This window comes from Bubalus bubalis, chromosome 19, assembly GCF_019923935.1.
Source record: "Bubalus bubalis isolate 160015118507 breed Murrah chromosome 19, NDDB_SH_1, whole genome shotgun sequence".
Lineage (NCBI taxonomy): Eukaryota > Metazoa > Chordata > Mammalia > Artiodactyla > Bovidae > Bubalus > Bubalus bubalis.
The window spans coordinates 336,430-361,281 of NC_059175.1; the positions used below are offsets into that span (position 1 = coordinate 336,430).

General features: G+C 51.0%; 1 protein-coding gene across 2 annotated transcripts in view; it reads right to left on the reverse strand.

Annotated features, from left to right (window-relative positions):
* The window catches only part of SLIT3 (slit guidance ligand 3), a 729,759-nt gene that overhangs the window by 81,342 nt on the left and 623,565 nt on the right, over positions 1–24,852 (reverse strand). For both annotated transcript variants that reach the window (XM_044932473.2, XM_044932474.2), the window contains exons 15-20: positions 21,318–21,468; positions 20,049–20,123; positions 12,568–12,711; positions 11,583–11,726; positions 8,328–8,491; positions 7,031–7,163 (exon numbers count right to left, since the gene is read on the reverse strand). In XM_044932473.2, the coding sequence (XP_044788408.2) occupies positions 7,031–7,163; positions 8,328–8,491; positions 11,583–11,726; positions 12,568–12,711; positions 20,049–20,123; positions 21,318–21,468 (811 nt within the window). The remainder of the gene's footprint in view (positions 1–7,030; positions 7,164–8,327; positions 8,492–11,582; positions 11,727–12,567; positions 12,712–20,048; positions 20,124–21,317; positions 21,469–24,852) is intronic.

The following is a 24,852-nucleotide window of genomic DNA, read 5'->3' on the forward strand; positions in this document are numbered from 1 at the left end:
GTTTTCTCAGGTCTGTCTCCCAAGGCAATAGAAATAAGAATAAAAATAAACAAGTGGGATCTAATCAAATTTATAAACTTTTGCACAGCAAAGGAAACCACAAACAGAATGAAAAGACAACCTAAGGACTGGGAGAAAATAATGGGGAGAAGATATTTGCCAATGATGTGACTGACAAGGACTTAATTTCCAAAATATACAAACGGTTCCTATAATTCAATAGCAAAAACCCAAACAACTCAATTGAAATATGGACAGAAGACCTAAACAGACATTTCTCCAAAGAGGACACACAGATGGCCGAGAGACGCATGGAAAGGTGTCCATCATCTCTAGTTGTTAGAGAAATGCAAATCAAAACTACTATGAGTTACCACCTCACACGAGTCAGAATGGCCATCAGTAGAAAGTGTATAAATAATGAATGCTAGAGAGGGCGTGGTGGAGAAGGCGATGGCACCCCACTCCAGTACTCTTGCCTGGAAAATCCCATGGACGGAGGAGCCTGGAAGGCTGCAGTCCAAGGGGTTGCTGAGGTTCGGACACGACTGAAGTAACTTAGCAGCAGCAGCAGCACAGAGGGTGTGCAGAAAAGGGAGCCTCCTACACTGTTGTGGGAACGTAAATTGGTGCAGCTAGTGCTGCTGCTGCTAAGTCGCTTCAGTCGTGTCCGACTCTGTGCAACCCCATGGACGGCCTTCAACCAGGCTTCTCTGTCCCTGGGATTCTCCAGGCAAGAACACTGGAGTGGGTTGCCATTTCCTTCTCCAATGCATGAAAGTGAAAAGTGAAAGTGAAGTCCATCAGTTGTGTCCAACTCTTAGCGACGCCATGGACTGCAGCCCACCAGGCTGCTCCGTCCATGGGATTTTCCAGGCAAGAGTACTGGAGTGGGGTGCCATCGCCTTCTCCGGGTGCAGCCACTATGAACCACAGTATGGAGTTCCCTCAGAAAACTAAAAATAGAATTACCAGCAATCCCACTCCTGGGCATATACCCAGACAAAACTATAATTCAAAAAGATACGTGCTTCTGTGTTCATAGCAGGACTATTTACAATAGCCAAGGCATGGAGACAGCCTAAGTGTCCACTGACAGATGAATGGATAAAGAAGATGTGGCACATGTATCCAATGGATTACTACTCAGTCATTCAAAGGAATGAAACCACGGCACCTGTAGCAGCATGGATGAACCTAGGGATCAGCACACTGAGTGCGTCACAAGGGAGACAAACACCATGTGATGTCACCTATACATGGGATCTGAAATAGTACACGGAACAACATGTCCATGACACAGAAACAGACGCACAGGCACAGAGAACAGATTCGTGGGTGCCCAGGTGGGCGTGGGGAAGAGAAGGAATATGAGGTTGGCATTAGCAGATGTAGACTAGTATAAATGGACTGGATAAGCAACATGGTCCTACTATGTAGCATAGGAAACTATAGTCAATATCTTGTGATAACCATAATGGAAAAGAATATGAAAAAGAATATATATATATATATATATATATATGTATAACTGAATCACTTTGATGTACAGTAGAACTGAGTGACTTCACTTTCACTTTTCACTTTCATGCATTGGAGAAGGAAATGGCAACCCACTCCAGTGTTCTTGCCTGGAGACTCCCAGGGACAGGGGAGCCTGGTGGGCTGCTGTCTATGGGGTCGCACAGAGTCGGACACGACTGAAGCGACTTAGCAGCAGCAGAAATTAACACAACACTGTAATCAACTATGCTTCAATGAAATTCAAAAGAAAAAAGAAATGACTACTATGCTGTTTTGATATATTATCAGAGAAGAATGTTCACAATTATTTGAGAAAGCTACCAAAATTCTTTTTCTAACTACACATCTGTGTGAAGTCAGATTTTCTTCTTATAGTTCACCCAGAACATATCACAACATAGTGAATGCTGAAGCAGATATAATAATCCAGTTTCTTCTATGACATTTATAAAACATAATGTCATTCCTCACAATGAAATTTCTTTTAGTTTGTTTTCACAAAAGTATGATTTTTATAGAAACATGTGATGGTATATTGTTGTCATTTTTAAATGAAATTAAAATAAATATTTTAAAATATAATTTAAACTACAACTACTCAGTTGTAGTTTCCAATATGGTACATATCAATAGATTAAAACCCACATAGAAACACCAGTTCTTAGAGTCCTGGAGGCTTCTGAAAAATGTAAATGGGTCTTGATGGTGGTGAAGAATCTGCCTGCCAAGGCAGGAGAGGTGGATTTGATCCCTGAGTTGGGAAGATCCCCTGGAGGAGGAAAAGGCAACCCACTCCAGTATTCTTGCCTGGGAAATCCCATGGACAGAAAAGCAGTGGCCACAGGACTGGAAAAGGTCAGTTTTCATTCCAATCCAAAGAAAGGCAATGCCAAAAAATGCTCAAACTACTGCACAACTGCACTCATCTCACACGCTAGTAAAGTAATGCTCAAAATTCTCCAAGCCAGGCTTCAGCAATACGTGAACCGTGAACTTCCAGATGATCAAGCTGGTTTTAGAAAAGGCAGAGGAACCAGAGATCAAATTGCCAACATCGCTGGATCATGGAAAAAGCAAGAGAGTTCCAGAAAAACATCTATTTCTTCTTTATTGACTATGCCAAAGCCTTTCACTGTGTGGATCACAATAAACTGTGGACAATTCTTCAAGAGATGGGACTACCAGACCACCTGACCTGCCTCTTGAGAAACCTATATGCAGGTCAGGAAGCAACAGTTAGAACTGGACATGGAACAACAGACTAGTTCCAAATAGGGAAAGGAGTACATCAAGGCTGTATATTGTCACCCTGCTTATTTAACTTCTATGCAGAGTACATCATGAGAAACACTGGGCTGGAAGAAGCACAAGCTGGAATCAAGATTGCCTGGAGAAATATCAATAACCTCAGATATGCAGTGACACCACCCTTATGGCAGAAAGTGAAGAGGAACTAAAACGTCTCTTGATGAAAGTGAAGGAGGAGAGTGAAAAAGTTGCCTTAAAGCTCAACATTCAGAAAACTGAGATCATGGGATCTGGTCCCATCACTTCATGGGAAATAGATGGGGAAACTGTGGAAACAGTGTCAGACTTTATTTTTGGGGGCTCCAAAATCACTGCAGATGGTGACTGCAGCCATGAAATTAAGAGACGCTTACTCCTTGGAAGGAAAGTTATGACCAACCTAGACAGCATATTCAAAAGCAGAGACGTTACTTTGCCAACAAAGGTCCATCTAGTCAAGGCTATGGTTTTTCCAGTAGTCATGTGTGGATGTGAGAGTTGGACTGTGAAGAAAGCTGAATGCTCAAGAATTGATGCTTTTGAACTGTGGCGTTGGAGAAGACTCTTGAGAGTCCCTTGGACTGCAAGGAGATCCAACCAGTCCACTCTAAAGGACATCAGTCCTGGGTGTTCTTTGGAAGGAATGATGCTAAAGCTGAAACTCCAGTACTTTGGCACCTCAGGTAAAGAGTTGACTCATTGGAAAAGACTCTGATGCTGGGAGGGATTGGGGGCAGGAGGAGAAGGGGACGACAGAGGATGAGATGGCTGGATGGCATCACCGACTCGATGGACGTAAGTCTGGGTGAACTCTGGGAGTTGGTGATGAACAGGGAGGCCTGGCGTGCTGCGATTCATGGAGTCGCGAAGAGTCGGACACGACTGAGCGACTGATCTGAACTGATGTACAATAGTGTATTAGGTTCAGGTGTACAACACAGTGATTCAACATTATAGCTTCAGTTCAGTTCAGTCACTTAGTCGTGTCTGACTCTTTGCTATCCCATGGACCGCAGCACGCCAGGCCTCCCGGTCCATCACCAACTCCTGGAGTTTACTCAAACTCATGTCCATTAAGTCAGTGATGCCATAGCTTACACTTCATTTAAAGTTATTACAAACTGTCGGCTATATTCCCTGTGCTGTACAGTATATGCTCGTAACTTACTTATTTTGCACATAGTAGCTTGTGCCTCTGAAGCCCCTTCCCCCACCTGGCCCCTTCCCCTGCTTTTCTCTCCCCAGTGGTGACCACCAGTTTGTTCTCTGTTTGTGTGAGTCTGTTTCTGTTCTGTTACATATATATACATTCATTTTGATTTTTAGATTCTACATACAAGTGAGCTCATATGCTATTGTTTTTCTCTGACTTACTTCACTAAGCATAACACTCTTCACGTCCATTCACACTGTTGCAAACGGCCTATTTCAACGACAACATGGGGGCACTGAATGAACAGGTGTGGGTGGGGCAGAGAGGCCTCTGTTTAGCCCGACTCACCCAAGAGGAGAGGACAGAGGAGACCCACAGAGAGCAGGGCCATGGGGTGCCTGCCTTGCTCTCTTGTGCTGGTTGCAGACTCCTACACTGTGACCTTTGGAGAAACACTGTATAACTTGTTTTTTTCTCTTTCTCAGTGAATTAAGCTTATTTTTGTTTTGTAAGTTGGCAGCTCTGCCCAATATAACTAAAGATGCCGAGGGAGCTGAAAAGCCAACCTTGGAAACACTGACTCTGGACTCAGCCAATGTCCCTGACAAGAGCCCTCCGAGACCCGGTGTTCTGGGCCTGCCAGCTTTCCCTTTCTCCTGAGGCTGTTCCCCTGCCTCCCCTCCCCGCTCCTCCCCACTCTCTTCCCCCTCCAGGAGATGGCTGGTGACGGAGGTGAGGGGGAGGTGAGGGCTGCCCTCGTTGGTGAGCTTTGGATCCCACGTCTGGCAGAGAGCAGTGCCGTCATTTCCAAAGCAGGAAATCAGGTCTCCTTCCAAAGCTCTGAAGTTTATAATTACGACCAATTATGTTTGTTATTTCAATCTCTGTTTCGTGAGCTTTTGGGGAAAAACATTTGAGGGCCTGTTTTCATGGCATTTTCTTCTCTTTGACATGTGCTACTTGGCACTTAATTAGCTCAGGGAGGAGGCGTAAACCTGGGTCATTTTCTGCAGCCCCCACCCCCCCAAGTAGCCCAGCCAGGAAAGCATGGAGCTCTTCCCATTGCTCATGTGCATCTCCAAGGGTGCTTCCCAGGTGGCACAATGGTAAAGAACCGGCTGGCCGATGCAGGAGATGCAAGAGACGTAGATTTGATCCCTGGGTTGGGAAGATCCCCTGGAGTAGAAAATGGCAACCCACTGCTGTATTCTGGCATGGGCAATCCCGTGGACAGAGGAGCCTGGCGGGCTACGGTCAGAGTTGGACACCACTGAGCGACTGAACACGCGCACACACACATCTCCACAGGCACATCTCCTGCTCAAACCCAGGACTGACACGGGCTTTTTGTGACTATCCCAACCTTCCTCCATTGGGCTGGCAGTGCGGGGACAGTCTCACTGAGTCTCAGGACATGCCAGGAGCCACAACACACACAGGAACCGCTCAGCTACTCTAGAGCAGTGCACACTCAGGCTCCACCCCGCGAGGCGCTGGCAGAACCCAGCAGAGAAACATCCCCTCAAGGGCATTTGCTAAGCTCAGCCTCAGGACCGGGTGTGCCTGGGGCCCTGGGCAGGGACAGCCAGCCTGACCTGTGGGTGGTACAGTGACCCCAGTGGGCCCGCTGGGCTTCCACCAGCCCCTCTCCCAGCTCTGCCTACCCGCCACGATGGCCTCAGCTCGGGCAGCCCCCCTTCTCTTTATCAGCCCCTTCCCCTTTAGAGTCCAGCTCCAGCCCCTATCCTTACCTCCCACCCCCAGAGCAGCTTTCTCCAATCTTCACATCCAAGTTAAATCTCCCTACTTTTGGATGTCATAAGAATCTGGTTCCTCTTCTTTGTAGCACTTTTCATGGTTGTCACGTCACATGTGTGTCTGAGATGACTGAGCAAATGTCAACCTTCCCCATGAAACCAGGAGCCACGCGGGTAGGGGTCGCACCTGTTTCGTGCACCATCACCTCCTTGGTGTGAGCAGAGTACCTGACACACGAGGCACCCAGCAAACATGCGTGGAGGCAATGACGAAGGGATGGGAGACGGCACGAGGCTGCCTGCCTGGCCGTGCCTGCGCTGCGACGTGGCCGTGCCCACGAGGCCTTCCTGCCTGTGAGACCCTCTCAGCTTCCCAGAGGGCAGACAGAAGGCTTTTTCCCACAATAGTAAAACCCTTCATGAGGGGAACGGCCTCACTTTCATTTAACTGGGAGCTTCTGACGAAGGAGCAACCCCCAGAGACTTAGTGTCAGGAGGTGGGGTGCAGAGTAAGAAGGCTCCTGGGTGGAGACTAAGCGGAACTCAGAACTAAGATTTCCTCTGTAAAATGGGTGGTTTTAAGTTAAAATAGGACCATATTCGAAGATGTGCTTGCTAAGCCGTAATGCCTGCTGGGCTGTGTTTTGACCATTACGTGCTATTTCTGGGGTCAGACTGAGAAATTGTGGGGGGTTGTGACCAAAAAGAAGAATGAGCACCGAAGAACTGATGCTTTCAAACTGTGGTGCCAGAGAAGCTCGTGAGAGTCCCTTGGACAACAAGGAGATCGAACTAGTCAATCCTAAAGGAAATCAACCTTGAATATTCACTGGAAGGACTGATGATGAAGCTAAAGCTCCAATACTTTGGCCATCGTGAAGATGTGAAGAGCTGACTCACTGGAAAAGACCCTGATGCTGGAAAAGATAGAAGGCAGGAGGAGAAGGGGACGATAGACGATGAGATGGTTGGAAGCCATCACTGATTCCGTGGACATGAACTTGGGCAAACTCCGAGGGATGGAGGCCTGGTGTGCTGCAGTCCATGGGGTTGAGAAGAGTAGGACGCGACTTAGTGACTCAACAACAACTACAGACTGCAGACCAGGGGGCCCGGGGGTGTCAGAGAACACGAGACAACAGCCCTCCCACTTGTATTCTAGAGGGTCGTCACCGCCAGGCAGAGGTTTGGGTGGGAGAGCTTCCTGTGCCACGTGCAGGACGCCACCTGACCCTGGCCAAGGCTCCCGCTTTGCGGGGACGCCTTCGGGGAGGGCATCTCCAGGTCGTGCTGGTGGCAGGGTACTCACAGCTCCGTCACGTCCTTGGGGATGCCTTTGGGAAGGGCACGGAGCCCCCGGTTGCTGCAGCGCACCACAGTCTCCACACAGGTGCACTGCTCGGGGCAGCGCGGGCCCAGCTGGCAGCTGCTCTCATCGTTGCCTGCGGAGAGCCGGCAGTGAGCGAGGCAGGAGAGGGCCCCGCCTGCCCGGGTGAGCTCAGCCCGCTCCCTGACCCAGCTGCTAATGTGACAGGGGAGCCTCAGCTTTGAGCCAGAACGGGATAAGGAGCTTGCTGGTCTCCTCTGTGGCTGAAGGGAAAGGAGAGGCGCCTTGGAGGGAAATAGGGCTGTCTATCTTCTCCCACATTTATCATAAAACAAAGATGCTAAAAACTCGATTAATCAGATACTAGGAAGGGAAGCGGTCACTGTTAACCAGTTCAGGAGTAAGCCAAATGGGGACTTCCCTGGCAGGCCCGTGGTTAGGACTCCGTGTTTCTACTGCAGGGCCGCGGGTCAGATCCCTGGTAGGGTGACCAAAGGAGTAAGCCAACCTGACCGGAGGGGTGGTCCTGGTGGGGCGGGCCTGTGTCCAACTCCTCCTGTTCTCCACATCTTCTACTACACAATCCCCCTGGGGTGGCGACTGTGTCCCCAGCCCCCGTTATACCTGAACTTCTGTTAATTTACAAACCAGGTTGTCCATCTCTAGTTACCTAAAGTTGACCCAGTAAAAACCATGCTGGCCTGAATTTACGCAAAGAAACACGTGTCTCTAATCCTAACGCTCAAAGCCTTGGATCTGCAGGTGTGTACTGCCTAGCCCAGGACAGGAATTTCCCAGAAGCTCATCTGGAAGTCTGTTTCTCATGAGCACCTGCTCTGAGCCTCATGATGATACAGGCAGGAAAACTGCAGGCCAGGGCTCCCATGTTCAGCTGTGTAGGTGGCGTACTGCTCAAGGGTGCCCCATCACCCAACGGGCACCAAACTCGCTGTGGATACAGCAGATTAGGATATCTGGTTCAAGAGTGTCTTCAGAGATGGCCACAAACTATCTTGCTTTAACAAAAGCAGTATCTTACAACAGATTTCTAACTGATGGAAGCCTTAAGGTCTTTAGAAAGAGGCAACTGTTTTTAATTTGCATGATGGAACTGTGTGGGCCAGCAAGCAGGCCTGCAGAGTCCTTCGGAGCTCCGGCTGCCCGCCGAGGGCAGAGGAGACTCAGGTTTAAGGGGTCCTGACCTGCAGTTACCCCTGCCCGCGCCTCCCGTCTCTCCTCGCTTCCTTGCCTGGCCCGGCCCTGCCCCCAGCCTCCTCACCGTCACAGGTGAAGTCCTGGATGGCCACGTCCTGGATGGGAATCTCTTTGAGGAAGAAGGGCTTCTGGCACCGGGGGTTCCCGCTGACTATCCGTCTCTTCCTCAGCCACTTCCCGAGCCAGGCCAGGTGGCAGTTGCAGTTGAAGGGGTTGGAGAGCAGGTTTCTGGGAGGAGAAAAGGGCCCCCTCTGAGTGCTCAGCGTGTCTCCTGGTCCCAGGGGGGTTGGTCCTGGGATCCAGGTCTGCAAGCCTAGAACCTGGCTCTCCAGAAAGGTCTGCTTCCAGTGCAGGGGAATGAGGAAAGAGGAAGAAAGTCTGGAAAAGGAAGCCGGACCCTCTTCTACATCCCAGGGGCGGTCTTTGCAAGGATCTTATGCTAGACCTCTGCCGACAGACAGGACCCCATCCTGCCACGCCCTCCCTTGTTCAATGGGCTCTACCTGTGTGAACTGACTCAATTTCTCAAACTCAGAGCCTTCACTCAAAGCTGTCCCTCCAGTCTGGAATGAAGTTCTTTACCGTGTGCCTGGCTGGTCTCTCAGCTTAAATGACCCCTCCCCAAAGAAGCCCTGGGCTTCCCAGGAGGTGGGAGTGATAAAGAATCCATCTACAATGCAGGAGACGTGGGTTTGATCTCTGGGTTTGGAAGATCGCCTGAAGGAGAGCATGGCAACCCACTCCAGTACTCTTGCCTGGGAAATCCCATGGACAGAGGAGCCTAGTGGGCTACAGTCCATGGGTCGCACAGAGTCAGACACGACTGAAGCGGCTTAGCAGCAGCAGCAGGAGCAGCTGCTCTGTTCTGTTCTTGCTTCAGTCGCCCGCAGTTCCTCCGCAGCACACGTCGGAGCTGCTAATGCCTCCCTCCTCGGACTCGCTGTGAGGAGGGACCAGGCCTGTCCTCCTGCTCTGAGCCTCAGGAACCAGCAGGGCGTCGGCACGGCACTTGACACATATCCGTCAGATGCGATGATGGACGGATACGGGAGTTTCCCAGAGGGCTGGAATGGGGCCGAGAGCTTTATAAACCCATTCTCTTATTCAGACTTGTCATAGCAACCCTAGGAAGGATGTGACATGATTCCCACTTCACAAATGAGGGGCACAGAGCGTAGGAAGGTTGAAGAACAGGGCCAGAGAGCCCACGAGGGGCTGTGGTTTGACATGGCAGTTGAGGGCTTGGGAGTCCTTCCTGGGGTCGACTCTGGCTCTGAGAGTCAGCAACTGTGAGAAGGCGAGTAAGCTCCTCCTCCTGACGGAGTCGGTTCCCTACATGCTCTGTGGCTCTAGCCCTCTGGGTTTTGGATTTCCAGGGTGGAGGCATCCAGGAGAGGTAAGAAGTGGGCTGAGATAAACCGACCCACCCACACTGCTAGTTCCTTACCCATTGTCCTCCATGTTGATGTCACTCATTCATTCAACTCATCCACTTGTTCAGCAATTATATAAAGGTGGGACTTCCCTGGTGGCTCAGATGGTAAAGCATCTGCCTACAATGCCGGAGACCTGGGTTCAATGCCTGGGTCGGGAAGATACCCTGGAGAAGGCAATGGCAACCCACTCCTGTACTCTTGCCTGGAAAATTCCATAGACAGAGGAGCCTGGTAGGCCCCAGTTCACGGGGTTGCAAAGAGTTGGACACAACTGAGCAACTTCACTTTCACTTTCTTTCACTGAGTGCCAGGCTCAGATGTATGTAGTAAGGATAGAGCAGTGAACAAAGCAGTCATATATCCCTGTTCTTCTTCCTTCTGGAACTTATATTCCAGCTGATGGGAGGCAGATAGTTTCTAATTAAGAATACTGAAGTGGGTAGCCATTACCTTTTTCAAGGGATCTTCCTGACCCAGGGATTGAACCCGTGTCTCCTGCATTGCAGGTAGATTCTTTACCCTCAGAGCCGCCAGGGAAGCCCAACAAGCAAAAAGTGTAGTATGTTAGGGAATGGTCAGTGCTATGGAAAACAACTAGAAAAGCAGGGCTGGAAGAACTGGGGGTGACTGCTGAGGTGGAATGGGCGAGGCAACTGACACTGGAGACAACTTCGGGAGTTGGGGAGGGAGTGGGAGAAGGGCTTTGCAGGCAGTGGGTGCAGCGGTGCAGAGTTCTCAGGGGGGAGTGGGCCTGGGGCATGCGCAGAACAAGAAGGCTGATGGGACTGAGGGACTCGATGGAGTGGGGACTTTAGCACATTCTGGAACTTTGGCTTTTATTCCCAGCGAGGTCAGTGTCTGGGATCATGAACATGGGCACCTACAGGAGATGCAGGAATAGCTTTCGCTTCTGTCTACCAAAGGGTCTTTGGAGAAAAGAAGAGAGGGGAAAAAAAGAGCGAGTAACTAAGGGTAACAGAGCCACACGGAAATATGATCGACAGCCGTAAAGGCTGACACACGCTGAGCACTTTCCCTCTCAGGCCCCTGCTGTGCACTTTGCAAATATTAACAGATTCAGTCCTCAAACAATCCCATGAGGATTATGAGAAGTGACAGCAAAAGCACAGAGAGGTGAAGCAACTTTCCAAGGCCACACAGCTAACACGAGGTACAGCTAGGATTTGAGGCCAGAAAATTTGGCTCTAGAGCCCAAAGTTTTCACCATTATTCTAGACAGCCTCCCTTCGCAACGCAGTGAATTTTGTGGGCAGGAACACTCGTCCAGAGAGCTAGATTCTAACTGGTTCTGATACACATTTAAGCAGTCAGTGACATTGCTTAAAAAAATCCCCACTGGCCTGCTTAAAACCTTTGTGCGTTCCTAACATGCTCTGGTTAGAAACCGAACGGCCCACGGCTGTCCTGCAGCCTGGCCCTGGCCCCCTCCAGCCTTGCGCGCTCTGTGTATGACCACGTTAGGCACTGCTCGTCCTGCATCTCTGCCCTGCTTTAACCCAGGGCCTTTGCACATGCTCTTCCCAGTGAAGGAATGCACTTTCCACTTTCTTGAACAAGCTAATTCGCCCTCACCTTCCAGAACACAGCTCCAGTGTTCCTTGACAAGGCCCATATTAGGTTTTCATATCACTGTGGGCCTCTGTTCTGTGGCAGCTCGCTATGCTCTGAGCTCCAGGAAGCGGGGCCCACGTCTGTGCCTCCTTAGCATTTAATGGTGCCTGGCACATGGAGGGAGCCTGACACATGTTTAAACTGACAGATGGAGAGATGACTTTGGGTCAAAGACAGTCAGGCGCTGAGAGGGCAGAGGGCTGCAGGAGAGGTACCCAGAGTGAGTGTGTGGTGGGTCCAGGGGGACTTACATGGTGGATAGGGAGACAAGCGTGGTGAAGGCTCCGGGGGTAATGGTGGTGATCCGATTGTCGTAGAGAGAGAGCAGCCTCACTGAGCTCAGGCCAGCAAAGGTGTCATTGCTCACACAGCTGATCAGGTTACTTCTTAGCATCCTGCAGGGAGAGGGGTGCAGGCAGCAAGCACAGGTGTCGTCTCTTCCCTCCCATCCTTTCCGTGTGTGTCTGTGAGTGTAGGGCGCTCCTTTTTCCTGCCCCAAGGGTGTGTGTGTGAGTGTGGGGTGCTCTTTTTGCCAACTCCATGCTCAGACCTGTCATGATGCTGAGGTTTGCCATGGCTGGACCTGGGGCTGCCTGTAAATATGTGCGCACATTCTTGGCTGTGGGTGATTTATAGTAGAAGCAGGTGTCATGTGTGTATACGTATACACATGCGTATTGTACGGTGGTTAGTGTATGTGTGGATATTTTGGGGAGGAGAGGAGAATCAAGACGTGGCTCTGGACATCAGTTTGTGTGTGTGTGTGTGCTGATACACACGTGCCTGTTTGTGTATGTGTTTATCTGCGTTTTGCATGTATGTCTCTATGTCATTTTATGTACTTGTGTCACGCCTATGTTTGTGTAAATGTGTGCCTGTTTCGGGTATGAATCTGCATCAGTGTATATGTGAGGGCTAGTGTGTGTGTGTGTGTGTGTGTGTTGGGGGTGCATGCTAAGTTCCTTCCCATTCAGGGCTGGGAAATGCCTGACATCTCCCTGGGGAAAGGAAGGAAAGGATTCTGCTGCCCAGGCCTGCGACCAGCCCCACCCGCCCCCGCCAGCCCTCACTGGCCCCTCCCTGCCTCCCCAGCCCCTGCTACTGCCTCCCCAGTCCCTCCCTGCGGCCGTGGCCCAGCCCCCTCCCTGCCTCCCTAGCCCCCTCCCTGCCTCCCCAGCCCCCTCCCTGCCTCCCCAGCCCCTCCCTCCGGCCGTGGCCCAGGCCCCAGGGACTCACAAGGTCTTGAGGCCGCTGAGGCCGCGGAACGCGCGCCCGTGGGTGGTCTCCAGCTGGTTCCCCGTCAGCACCAGCTCCTGCACGCTGGCCGCACCGTCAAACGCGCCCTCTCTCACCTCCTTGATTCTGTTGTTACTCAGGTTTCTGGAGGGAGGGACAGGACAGGTCAGGACTCAGGGCGGGAATGGCCAGCTCTGCAGCCACGTGGTGACTGTGGGGAGCCCCCAGGACTGAGGACTGCCTCGGGGAGGCTCCATCTTGGGCTTCCTGACCTTCGGTCTTCAGCACCCGTGCCCCAGGAAGCAGGGAGCCCAGACCCACATGGGGTGGGTGGGGAGGTTACCTTCGTGGAACAGACTGTGTAGTGTTTGAAGTCTTTCAGTACAATTCTCCTTTCTGTGCCCTGGGGACTGGCAGATTTAAAATGGTTCTCAAACTTGTTTTCCCTCTTTAAAAGATCCTCTCACTAAGTAGTGATGCTCAAGAGGAGGGCAGGAGAAAAATTTCAAACGTGCCTACTCTCTATGGGGGTGAGGCATTTGTAGAACCTTCCGCTCTTCATCATGGGAGATTCCCGATATAAACGGACCCTTTCTAGTTACTACTTCTTGCGCACTTATTATGTACTAGGCACCATGTGAGGGCTTTGGCCAACAGAATCACATCAAATCCTCAAAACAACAGCCATCAGATAGATATTATTTTTATCATTGTCTTGTTTTATGGATGAGGTGACTGAGATTCAGAGAGGTTAGGTACCTTGCCCACAGTCACACAGCTGAGAGAGCTGGGATTGAAGCCCAGGCTTTTAAGCACGTAGAAAAGCCTCCAGCGAACTGCTTTTCCTAACTGGATATTCCTCTGGAGATGTGGGTGCCCACCCCTTCTATCAGGGCTCTGAAGGATTCAGGGTTTGGGACACCATGTTTTCCTAAGCGGGCTCAGTCCTATTAAGCCACTTCCGATTCCGCTTTGGAGGTCAGACAGCAGGCTCTTCCCTGCCAGGGCCAACACCACGTGGCAGGCTGTATGGGAGCTGAGTGGCAGCAGGTGCCGCAGAGCTGTAGGTGCTGTGAGGGGCAGGGGTCTCCACAGACCACTCAAATGCTCAGGCCTGAACGGCAGCCCTGGCTGGCTGGCTGGAATGGAAAGGGATGGGTTTATAGGAGCCGAATGAAGAATCCAGCCTCCTCAGCAAACAGCCTGGGGGACCTTATTCTATGACCGGGAGCCTCGTAGGTGGACGTGGAGTTGCTGACTGGCTGAGTGCCTTGAGCTTATTAGAACCGAGGGCTCATGAGAGAGACAGCTGGCCCACTGTCTTGCTGGATGCACTGAGGCCCAGGGCAGGGAGGGCACTGCTCCTGGGCCCAGAGCACCGAAGGGTAGATAGCACTCCATGCATCCCTGGTACTACTGCTTCTCTCAAGAGCTCTCCTCGCAGAGCCTGGGGCGGACTCACGGCCCCCCACCCTACAAGGATGTGTGAGTGCAAGCTAAGTCGCGCTGTTGTGTCTGACTCTTTGCGACACTGTGGACGGTGGCCCGCCAGGCTCCTCTGCCCATGGGATTCTTCAGACAAGAATACAGGAGTGGGTAGCCATGCCTCCTCCAGGGAATCTTCCCGACCCAGGGGTTGAACCCGCATCTCTTTTGTCTCCTGCACTGGCAGGCAGGGTCTTTACCACTGGCACCACCTGGGAAGCCCCATGGGGATGGTTCAGGGCAACTGAAATTCAACTGGGCACCCCGGGGCTCAGTGCAGGCTGCTTGCCCCCTTTGCACGTAGGCCCTGGGTTTGCCAGGGGTGGCAGTGCCCACAGCCGTGCACAGGCATCGAGGACACAATTCCCACCATGGCAGCATCTGCTTCCTCCGTGCTCCCAGTCAAGGCCTTCCTCACGTCCCCTCTTCCATCCTGCTGAGAAAACAGGTTCCAGTGCTCCTCTAACCCCTCCCCCAAGATCTGAGCGAGCTGGGAGATTCTCAGAGTAGATTTTTGCTCCCTGCCTGACTCTTCTGAAACTCAGCTGGATTCCTTATAAATCCTGGTAGTCTTGGTCCACAAGAACACAGAAGTAAAAGTCACACACAGGGGAGACTTCAAATTACCCCCAAATTTGACATGGGAGGAGAGAGAAAGGCTCTCCCAGCAGCTATAACTCATCCAAATGCTGGAGCTTCTCCTCCAGCTCGAGAGAGTTCGGTTTCTTGGAGAACTGAAGCAGACAGGGCGGGCAGTGGAGATGAGTTTGGGCAGCTAGCAAGCGGGAGGTTCCCGCTTCCTGACGTTTGTTTCTTTAAATGAGCAGAATTAATATCACGCTACTGTAAGGTTTGAGAATATGATTTCCTCAGGCTGGGAGAATGGAAAACATAAGGGCAAAAAAGGAGGATAGAATTTTCCAAAAGACCTGGATGCTGCCCTCTCTCCATCCAGGCAGCTTGGGCTGAGGGACAGAGACAGAGCAACGCAGGGCAAGCGCCGCAGTCAGCCAGCGCCTCGGGGCTTTGTAAGAGCTCCATCTTCCCTGGTGGCCCAGACAGTAAAGATCTACCCCCAAGGTGGGAGACCGGGATTCGATCCCTGGGTCAGGAAGGTCCCCTGGAGAAGGAAATGGCTACCCACTACAACATTCTTGCCTGGGAAATACCATGGACAGAGGAGCCTGGCGGGTTACAGTCCATGGGGTCGTAGAGTCAGACACGACTGAGCAATTCTTACACACACACACACACACACACACATCATCATCATCATCTTATTCTCAGGAATATCTTCCTGAAGACACCTCTGATCCCAGCAAACCCCCAGATGCAAAACTCAGGCCACTGAGGAAGCCTCTCCCCATTTCATCTCTGCAGACCACCTGAAGGATGACTGCTTCATCGCGGCTTTGACTGCACCGAGGATGGGGGTCTCACACCTGAAAGGACCCAGCCCCAGAAATCCCTGCCGCAGGCCAGGGGGTTCAGGACACAGCGAGTGCCAGGCTGCACTGCCTCTGCAAACTGCTGGGTGCACTTTTAACCCCAGAGACACCGAGGCCATTCCAGGCTGAGGGATTCACTCTGGAAAGCCCGTGTCTGGGAAGGAAAGCTCAGGCTTCTTCTAGGACCCTGTCTCTTCAGGTCTGTAGGACATCCCATAAACCATGGTAACATGGAGTATGTTAGTCGCTCAGCCGTGTCTGACTCTTTGGACTGTAGCCCACCAGTCTCCTCTGTCTATGGAATTCTCCAGGCAAGAATACTGGAGTGGATTGCCATTCCCTTTTCCACAAAGCATCTGCAATCCTATTGTAAAGTCCAGTCCTCCATGGAAAAGCAGTAGGGAGAGTGCTACGTGGATTTTTCTGGAAGGTGAGTATGCCGGGTCATGATTGAGCAGTACATTGGCACTGTGCTGGGTTGGTGAGGTCCTGTCCACCTCCTTAGGGATATCTCCCTTCCCCTGATGTGGAAACTCTACTTCAAGCTGAGGTTACAAGCTCAAATGTCCCAGGGTCCAGGCAAGTGGTGTAAAGTCAGAAACAAGCCCTGTGGGGACAGCAATGATCAAGAAAGCATGTGCCCCAGCTAAGGGGGCAGCCGCTCCTCAACTCAGCTCAACTGGAGCCATTTGGGAACATGGGCTGTTTTGCCAGATCTTCTGGTTTCCCAAAGGATGCTAGAAATCCACATTTATTTTTCTGCGGAAACTCTTGATTTTTAAAAGAGGGTGTGCATGTATGCTAAGTCACTTCAGTTGTGTCCAACTCTTTGCGACCCTATGGACAGTAGCCTGCCAGGCTCCTCTGTCCATGTGATTCTCCAGGCAAGAATACTGGAGTGGGTAGCCACGCCCTCCTCCAGGGGAATCTTCCCAATCCAGGGATTGAGCCCACGGCTCTAGCATCTCCTGCACTGTCAGGCATGATCTTTACCACCAGCACCACCTGGGAAGCCTAGCAATTACTTCTTATTAAAAATACAATCAGCATCACCAAGTCCACCCATGGGGAACTGATTTTGGCTAGAGGGGTGCTAGGTTTCAGTCTCTGCTTGAGATGTCCCTTCGGTATAAGAACTGACCTGAAATTCACCTGAGAGAAGCCGTGACCCTGCTCGGAAGGGGAGGTCACTTGAAAAGCTTCTTTGAGTTTCCACAGTCCTGATAACCCTTGTGGGGAACAGCTCACAGCTTTTCTCTGCATCCCTTAGCACAAGTGATCCTTACGAAATCTTTTTCCCCACAAGATAGGAAAGGACACAGAGGTTCAGAATAGTTTGGAAAGGCACAGCAGAGTCCAAAGTCCTGGCTCTGTGTCGACCCTCCTTTGCCCTCGTGCCCTGTCAGGATGCTCCCGTCCAGACCGTAACCTGAGGGTACTGGTCCCACAGACCTTGGGGAAGCCAAGCAGACTCAGTCACAGACACAGCTGGGTGCAGCCACTCTGATGGGCAAGATTCCAGCTGACCCATCGCCTCATTGGGGTGTCGGCGTGGTGATGGGTCCCAGCAGATGAGGTCTGTTTACTTAAAAAGAGTTGCCATCAGGACTTGCCTGGTGATCCAGTGGCTGAGACTCCACACTCTCAATGCAAGGGGCCTGGGTTTGATTCCTCATCAGGGAACTAGATCCTATATGCTGCAACTAGGAGTTCTCAGGCCTCAACTAAAGATCCTACAGGCCTCAACTAAAAGGTCCCATGCACCACAACTAAGATCCAAAGAAAAGAAAATACAATACCCATCACACATAATGTCCCTACTGGGACATTCGCTTGGTTGGCTGGCACTTAGGCGTACATGGGTTTAGGCCCGCACGCATGCGCACACGGGCGTTTGCCGCCTCGAGCTCCAATCCCAGCCGGCCTGCGCTGTCACCACTCTTGGCTCCCGGCTTGACTTTTAAACTTGGACAAGTTTCCTTCTGTGTTTCAGCTTCCTCGTTTGGGAAATGAAGCAATCTCAAAGCTGTTGTGTTTTTCCCATGAGGGGTAAACGCATGAATATCAGTACAGTTTGGCACAGAGTACAGTGATTGGTAACCGCGATCGGCCATTATTATCATTGTTGCCTTGCACCCACCGCCTTTTCACAGGGGGTCTTAAGTACTCGAGTTTGCAACTCCTGTTTTAACCATGTGCTCCAGGTCACTCAACCCAGATGTCCTCTTTCTGTCTCTCAGCACCTTCTCACCACAGTCCCATGGACAGAGGACATGTCTTTCCCCTTATCTTTTACACTTCTTTTTTTAAAATTAGTTTTTATTGGAGTATAGTTGCTTTACAATGTTATGTTCATTTCTGCTGTACAGCAAAGTGAATCAGCTCAATGTATACATATATCCCCTCTTTTTTTGCATTTAGGTCACCACAGAATACTGAGAAGAGTTCTTTGTGCTATATAGCAGGTTCTCATTAGTTAACTATTTTATACATAGCAGCCTTGCACTTCTGATCCTCAACATAACTTACAAGGAAACTGGATTTATTTCTATTATGCAAATAAATACATTAAAGTACAGAAAGGCTAAGGGCATTCCTGGAGTGACATAGCAGGGGAGGGGCAGTTGAACTCAGAACAAACGCAGGTCTGCCTGCTCTTCCCCTACACCTGGATTTCTGGCTGCTCTCAGGAAGGGAATATTTGGCAGCCCTGACCCTCCTCTCAGCATGGGAAATGCCAGGATGAGCTGCGTGCCACCTGTCTCCTCTGATGAGAGCTCAGCTCACATGAAGCCACAGTCCCCACCCCTCCCTTTTGCTGCTTGGACACTGAGGCTGTGCCGTGTCTTACTTGTGTCACGTAAACTCTTTGTTGCAGTATGTGGGATCTAGTTCCACAAGCAGGGATCGAACCTGGGTCCCCAGCATTGGGAGCACGCAGTCTTAGCCACAAGACGAGCAGGAAGTTTGCGGTTGAATTTGAAAGGACATGTCCTGGCAAGCGATGGGTGATGTCTGTGCTGTGTTCCTGAAGCTAGAGGCGGGCCTGACCACCTGGACAGCCACGGTCCTCCCCAGGACCTGCGTGAGCCCTCCCTCCTCTGCCCCTTCAGTTCCTGTGCTCGCCAGTGCTCCCAGTCAGAGGGCGGTCCTGAAGCCACGTGGTGCAACTTCAGGCAGGGAGGGAGGGACAAAGCCTGACCAGCTCTGATGGGACTCAGATGCTGCACAGGGCAGGGAAAGGCTCTTTCCTTCTTACCTGAAGGGGACTGATGTGATGGGTGGAGAGCAACATAAAATAAGGGTTACAATTAATTCTCATTATTCATTGTGCTTCAGTTCTACAAAGTCACTAGGCAAGATGAATTAGTGAATGCTAAACCATCGCTTCCAGGGGAAATTGAGGGTTAGGTCCCTGTGAGCCCCTGGTTATGATCTTTTTGGTAGTTGATCAATGCATAACCTTGTTTGATGCGTGCTTCTGTTTAAAGACATCCTGTTGGATATATTGTTGATTGTTACACTGTGCTCACAAACAGCAGTACTGTAAGTCTTGCCTGAACAAAGCTTATGTAACAAGTATTTTCTCCGTACAGCACACAGCCCTTCTGGACTATGCTTTAGGTCCATTTTAAACAGTGAAATCACCTACAAAAGCACGAATATGCAAAAAAATGTGGCACGAAATACACTGTGGATTGGACACTTGTTTACAGTCTGGGAGCTGAAACAAGAACTCAGAGCGTGGCCTTGTTCTGTGTCAGCTGAGGGCATGCGTGTAGGGTGACTCAAATTTTTTGCTGCTCTGTGTTTAGGAAGACCATGAAAACACCTGAGTATGGATTTTGAGATTACAAATAAATGTTAGCAAATACAGGGTCTGTGAATAATGAGGCTACGACCGTATTTCCTTTGTTCCAGATGCAGACCCAAACTCGGGCTGGGAGATGTGGAGGATGTGGTGCAGGTGGGGAGCAGGGTCAAGGAGAAGGGAATTAGATGGTGAAGGGGCCCCTGTCCATGCTGGCACGTCTACTGGGGCACCTGGGGAAGGGAAGGCGGGGGGAGTGCGTCCAGCTGTGTACCAGTGTGATTATGGATGAAGGAGGTGAGGCAGCTGGTGTTTCTGCTCCAATGGGTCACACCCACATGGAGGCCTTTAGAGTCTGTCTAAAAGCAGACCTTCCAAGTGTCATCTCATAAAAATTACTACAGCCCATGGGGTTGCAAAGAGTCAGACATGACAGACACTAACACATGTAGCCTAGGTCCCCTTATCTCACTGCTGGTGCTCAGTAGAGTCCCTCCCACCACCCCTTGGGGGTAGATGATGAGAGCAGAGTAGGGGGCAGGGATGAGCAGAGGGGAGAGGGGCTGAGGCTCAGGGCTTGTGCAGAACGCATGCTCTGGCTCTGCATGGCCCTGTCTCAGTGTCCTGCTTCCTGGGGTGTGATGGGGGAGACTGAGATGGGCCAGAGCAGAGGGAGATGAAGGCACCACTGCCCTGATGCTCTGCTCCAGTCTACCAAGGTCCTGAAGCTGACTTACATTTTCCGCAGGTTGGGCAACTTCTTGAAGATGCCAGTGGCCTCAAGAACAGATATCTCATTGTCGTTTAGTCGCCTGTGTGGAAAGCAAGCGGATGAGGGGGTGGGTGAGCTGTGGAAGGGACACCTCCCTCACCGGCCCCCCGTCCTCCCAGGCCTTCAGCTGAGCTGACGCCCGGACCTCACTCAGCCCAGGTCCATAGCACTGCAGAAACCGTCTGTATTGACTCCTCAGCACGGGGCGCCCAGCAGTGAGAGGAGGGGTGTGCGAAGGGTGGGAAGGGAGGCCAGGCTCCTCTGCGTGGAGGAGCCCCTGTGATAAGGGCCTGTGCAACTTGCTGAACACTCAGCACTTGAACAATCAAGGGCCAGAGATTTGCCTTAATTTTGTAGGGGTACCAATGACCACTTAAACTTCCTGGGAGGGCTCCCCAGATTCTCCAACTCTGCAAGCCACTCAGCACTTTCCAGACCACGTCCCTCTGCTAAGGGCAGCTCAGGGACTCCACGCTCAATGTTCATACAAACCCAGGGAGAGCAGAAGACAAAGAAAGGCCCCACTATGATTTGTAAAGTCAAAGAGAATAATAACAACAACCATTTACACAGGGCTTACTCCACGCGCACATTCAAGATGAAGCCTGTGCTCGCCTCCTCTCACCTCATCTTTCTCACCCCTGTGGGAGTGAGGTATCATCACCTCCATTTTACAGCTCAGATCTGGCGCTCAGATCTAAGAAGCAACTTGCGCAATCTCAGGAGAACTGGAAAAGGCAGGAGTCAGGCCCAGGTGTGTCAGCCCCCACCGCAGCACCCTCATCACCCCACGCTGGAATTTTGAGCTCTCTCATTTCTGGATAAACGCCTTTTTATTAGCAGAGATAGCCGGAGGCTCAGATACATCTGATGGTTCTCGCTGTTTTCTCACTTCAGGTCGTATCCATCTTTCTGGTTATGTTGTAAGTGTCCTAAGGGCCAGGAAGGGTGGTCTGCCTTATTCATGTGGAAACGGGTGGGCCTGGCAGTGCCTGGCTCCCAGCGAGTGTTCAGAGAATCTTTGTAGAAAGAATGAATGGTCTTTATTTGCAAGTAAACAGTCCCCAGTGGAGGCGTGAGGGTCTGCACTCAGCTGGGAAGTAGCAGACAGCAAGGAGCACCCAGGTGACTGAGGTGGGGGGGGGCGGTGGCCTCTAGAAGCCCACCCCTGCCCTGACTGGCTCAGGGAGATGGGTGTGGGGATGTGCGGGGGTCCTGCCCCCGGAGCACTCACAGGTCGGTGACGTATTCGGGGAGGTGGCTGGGGACGCGGGCCAGCTTCTGGTTGGAGCAGTCCACGATGGTGCCCTCGCAGCGGCACCTGTCTGGGCACACGAGGTCCATGAAGCACTCGCTGCTGAACCTGCTGCGGTAATCCTCCGAGCCTGGGGGGCCAAAGAGGGGCGTCAGCATCACCAGCCCGGGCCGGGGCAGGGCTGTGGGGACGGGGGATATGGATGGGGGGGTTGTCCAGAGCCAGAGGCAGCACTGCCCTCAGGTTATGGGCACCCGGCCGTGCCTCCCGCCCCTCAGCCTCCAGGCTGCTTGCTTCCCTTTGGTCTTTGTCATTCAACACTTTCAGGTCTAACAGCACAAACTCTATGTGTTCTTAAGCTTCGGTGGGTCACGCAGACCTTTTTCCACATTGGGAATTTGGTGTACAATTTAGGGGTGTCTTAGTCCGTGATGCCCACCATCTATGGACATTCTAAATACATTCTGAAGACATTTTGAAGGGGTTTTGATGAAAGCTATACCAAGGGTGGGAATGAGGTCAGGGAAGCGGGTAACAGACTCAGCTGTCTTCAGGGACAAAGCAGGGACTGAACGATAAAGGGGCCCAGCACACGGCAATCAATACCACTGACGCGCGATTTTATTATTGGGAAGTAATCATGAGAGTCGGGGTACTGGGGAATTGATGCCTGCTGCCCTAATGCTTGGGAATTTGGCTCAGGGTTGCCTGACAATTCTTTAAAAAAAATACTGGTAATGAATTCATACTTAAAACACTGTGACATCAAGCACAACTCTTGTGAGGGTTAAATGTACCTGCTGCCTTTGAAAGGAAGCTCTGTTTAACTACAGTCAAAAGCCACTTACAATCAGCTAAAAGTAGTTGGAGCTAAGATTAATGTTTGGAGTTGAGTTTTTCTTCAGGTTGCACAGCGATGGTAACAGGGTCAGTGATGCACTGTCTTGAGACATGCCCTTAGGAGCTGCTTTAATGATCAAAATGATCCCCTGGCACCTGGGCGAACCTCTGTAAGACCACAAATCTTGCCTGAGATAAAAGGGAAGTTCTGATTCTCCTATCAGACATGAGCCAGCTGATTGGGGTTGAGTCTCTTATTTTCACCTTCAACATATCATCAGCACAATGACAGGCACAAGAGCTTGGCTCACATTTGTCCAGTGCATAAATGGGCTGTCGGCACATAAACTGTCCACAGTGCTTCAGGGAATGTGAATGTCACTTGTTTGCCTGGCTAGCTGAGGTGGGCCTTCGCCAACTTACGTATATTAGTAGTAGAATGGGGCACCTGCAGTACAGAGATTTGGGCAGTAGAGGGCGCAGGTTTGCCCAGGCTTCGCTACTTAAACCTCAATCTCTCTGCCTGTAAAATGGGAATTATATAGTTGCCCCTATCTCACAGGGGTTGTCATGAAGATTCAAGGAAGATCAAGATGGTGGAGAGCTTCTGGGCAAGGGTCAAAAGGGTCAAGAGTTCTACAGATGTTTGTGATTCTGTTTTTTTTCCCCCTAGGACGTAGTGGAACATGTGACATGTCAGAGGCCATTACCATCAGCATGTGAAGTCAAGTCGCTCAGTCGTGTCCGACTCTTTGCGACCCCGTGGACTGTAGCCCGCCAGGCTCCCCTGTCCATGGGATTCTCCAGGAAAGAATACTGGAGTGGGTTACCATTTCCTTCTCCAGGGGATCTTCCCGACCCAGGGATTGAACCCCAGGTCTCCTGCATTGGAGGCAGACACTTTAACCTCTGAGCCACCAGGGAAGCCCAATCAGCATAGCGAGTGATAATAGCTGACACGTATGGAGCATGAATCACGAGCCGGGCACTATTCTGGGCACTTCAAACAGATGACTCTATTAAATCCGTCCCACACTCTGGGACTATTATGACTCCATGTTACAGATAAGGACACTGAGGGCTGCAGGTCATTCAGGACGTGGCAGAGAAACAAACCCAGGCAGACTGCCGCCAGGGTCTGTGTGACTAACACCATGCTTACTGCAGATCTGCTTTTGGACAAAATCTTAACCTCAGTCCTGCAAATGATAATACGGTCAAGTGGAGGTGAACTGAATGGCATTTTCTGCCAGTGGGCCTTGGGGAGACAGGAGGAAGGAAATGTCTCCACTGACTGCTTTATTTTTCACTCCTCACATTTTCTGCCCATGGTAATGCCTGATTAGGGAGAGACTGAGGGGGTCTCTGATTCTGAAGGGACATCATCTACCTAAAACAGAAGGTCAAGGCTTGGACCTGTTTCCTTTCCCTCTCTGCTCCTTCCCCATCCACCTCCTTCACCCCATTTCATCCCAGGCTTGTATAAGCAAAATTCATGCAGGTATCCCCGGTTATTTGGATGGCTTCCTGGTACAATGTATTATGCAAATCTCTTGCCCTTGGCTTGCCAGCAGCCATCCCACTGAATAACTCTGACCTGAGCCATTTCCTCCCAGACACATCAGTGTGCTGAGTCTTGGGTAAATCGCATCGTGCAGACCCTGCCGAATGACAGCACTCTCTTATTCCCTGACGGGGGTTCCCCATAGTTGTAAAGAAGCTTTTTGTGTATTTTTCCTTGAGAGGGTGTCTACAGTGGGATCATTGCAAATGGAGGAGCCCTGTGTGATCAAAGCCAGAAAGACAGGAGGGAGGACAGTTTGCTCGCCAACACAATGAGCCTGAAGATGTGCACGGCTGGGCCGCGGCCAGGGACAGCCACTGATTAAATGCGTTTTCGTTTTAATCAAGGTGAGAGCATGTGTGCTTAGCGGGAATCGCTCTCTGTAGTATACTTAGACTACAACTGGCCGACCTCTGCAATGGAGCCGCCGACCCATTTTAATGAAATGATTTTGCAATTAGATTCGATAGACTAATATGTTCTTCCCAACATTTTTTCCCCTGCTGTTTTTGTTATTGCCCTGGTTTGTAATAACGAGGGGGTCGGAGTGTGATATTTCCTATGAGCGGGAGCCAGAAATGTTAATAACGGTGTACGCCCGAGACCGAAAGGGTGCGTGCCCCAGCCAGGGCCAGCCTGAAATGCCACCTCCATCACTTCATATTTCATTACCCAAATTACCCAGGGTTTCTCAGAGCCATTTGTTATGCCTAATGTTCATAACTACCCAAAAGTATTTTTAACTTTTCTAGAGCTTTAAAAGTCAATTTCAATCTCCATGCCTATTCGTCACTGACAGAAATACTTAGTAGGAGAGGAGTAACTTAAATAGGCTGTCATTTCTTCTCTTTGGGAGAGTTCAGAGAGGAGAGATCTCAGAGGATTTGAAGAAGGGCCATAAAACTAGACCCTGGCTGAAACGGGCTTTTGGGGGAACTGACGTCAACTGGCATTTCACCAGCTTCTGCCCCCGGAGCCCTCCTCCCCCTTGGCAGGCAGTTCAGAACGACGACACTTAGAACATGAGCACAGAGAAACTCTAAGAGACCAGGGGAGTGGATGCACAGCAATGTGACTTTATTATGAACCCCTGCCCTGCTGCCACTTCCC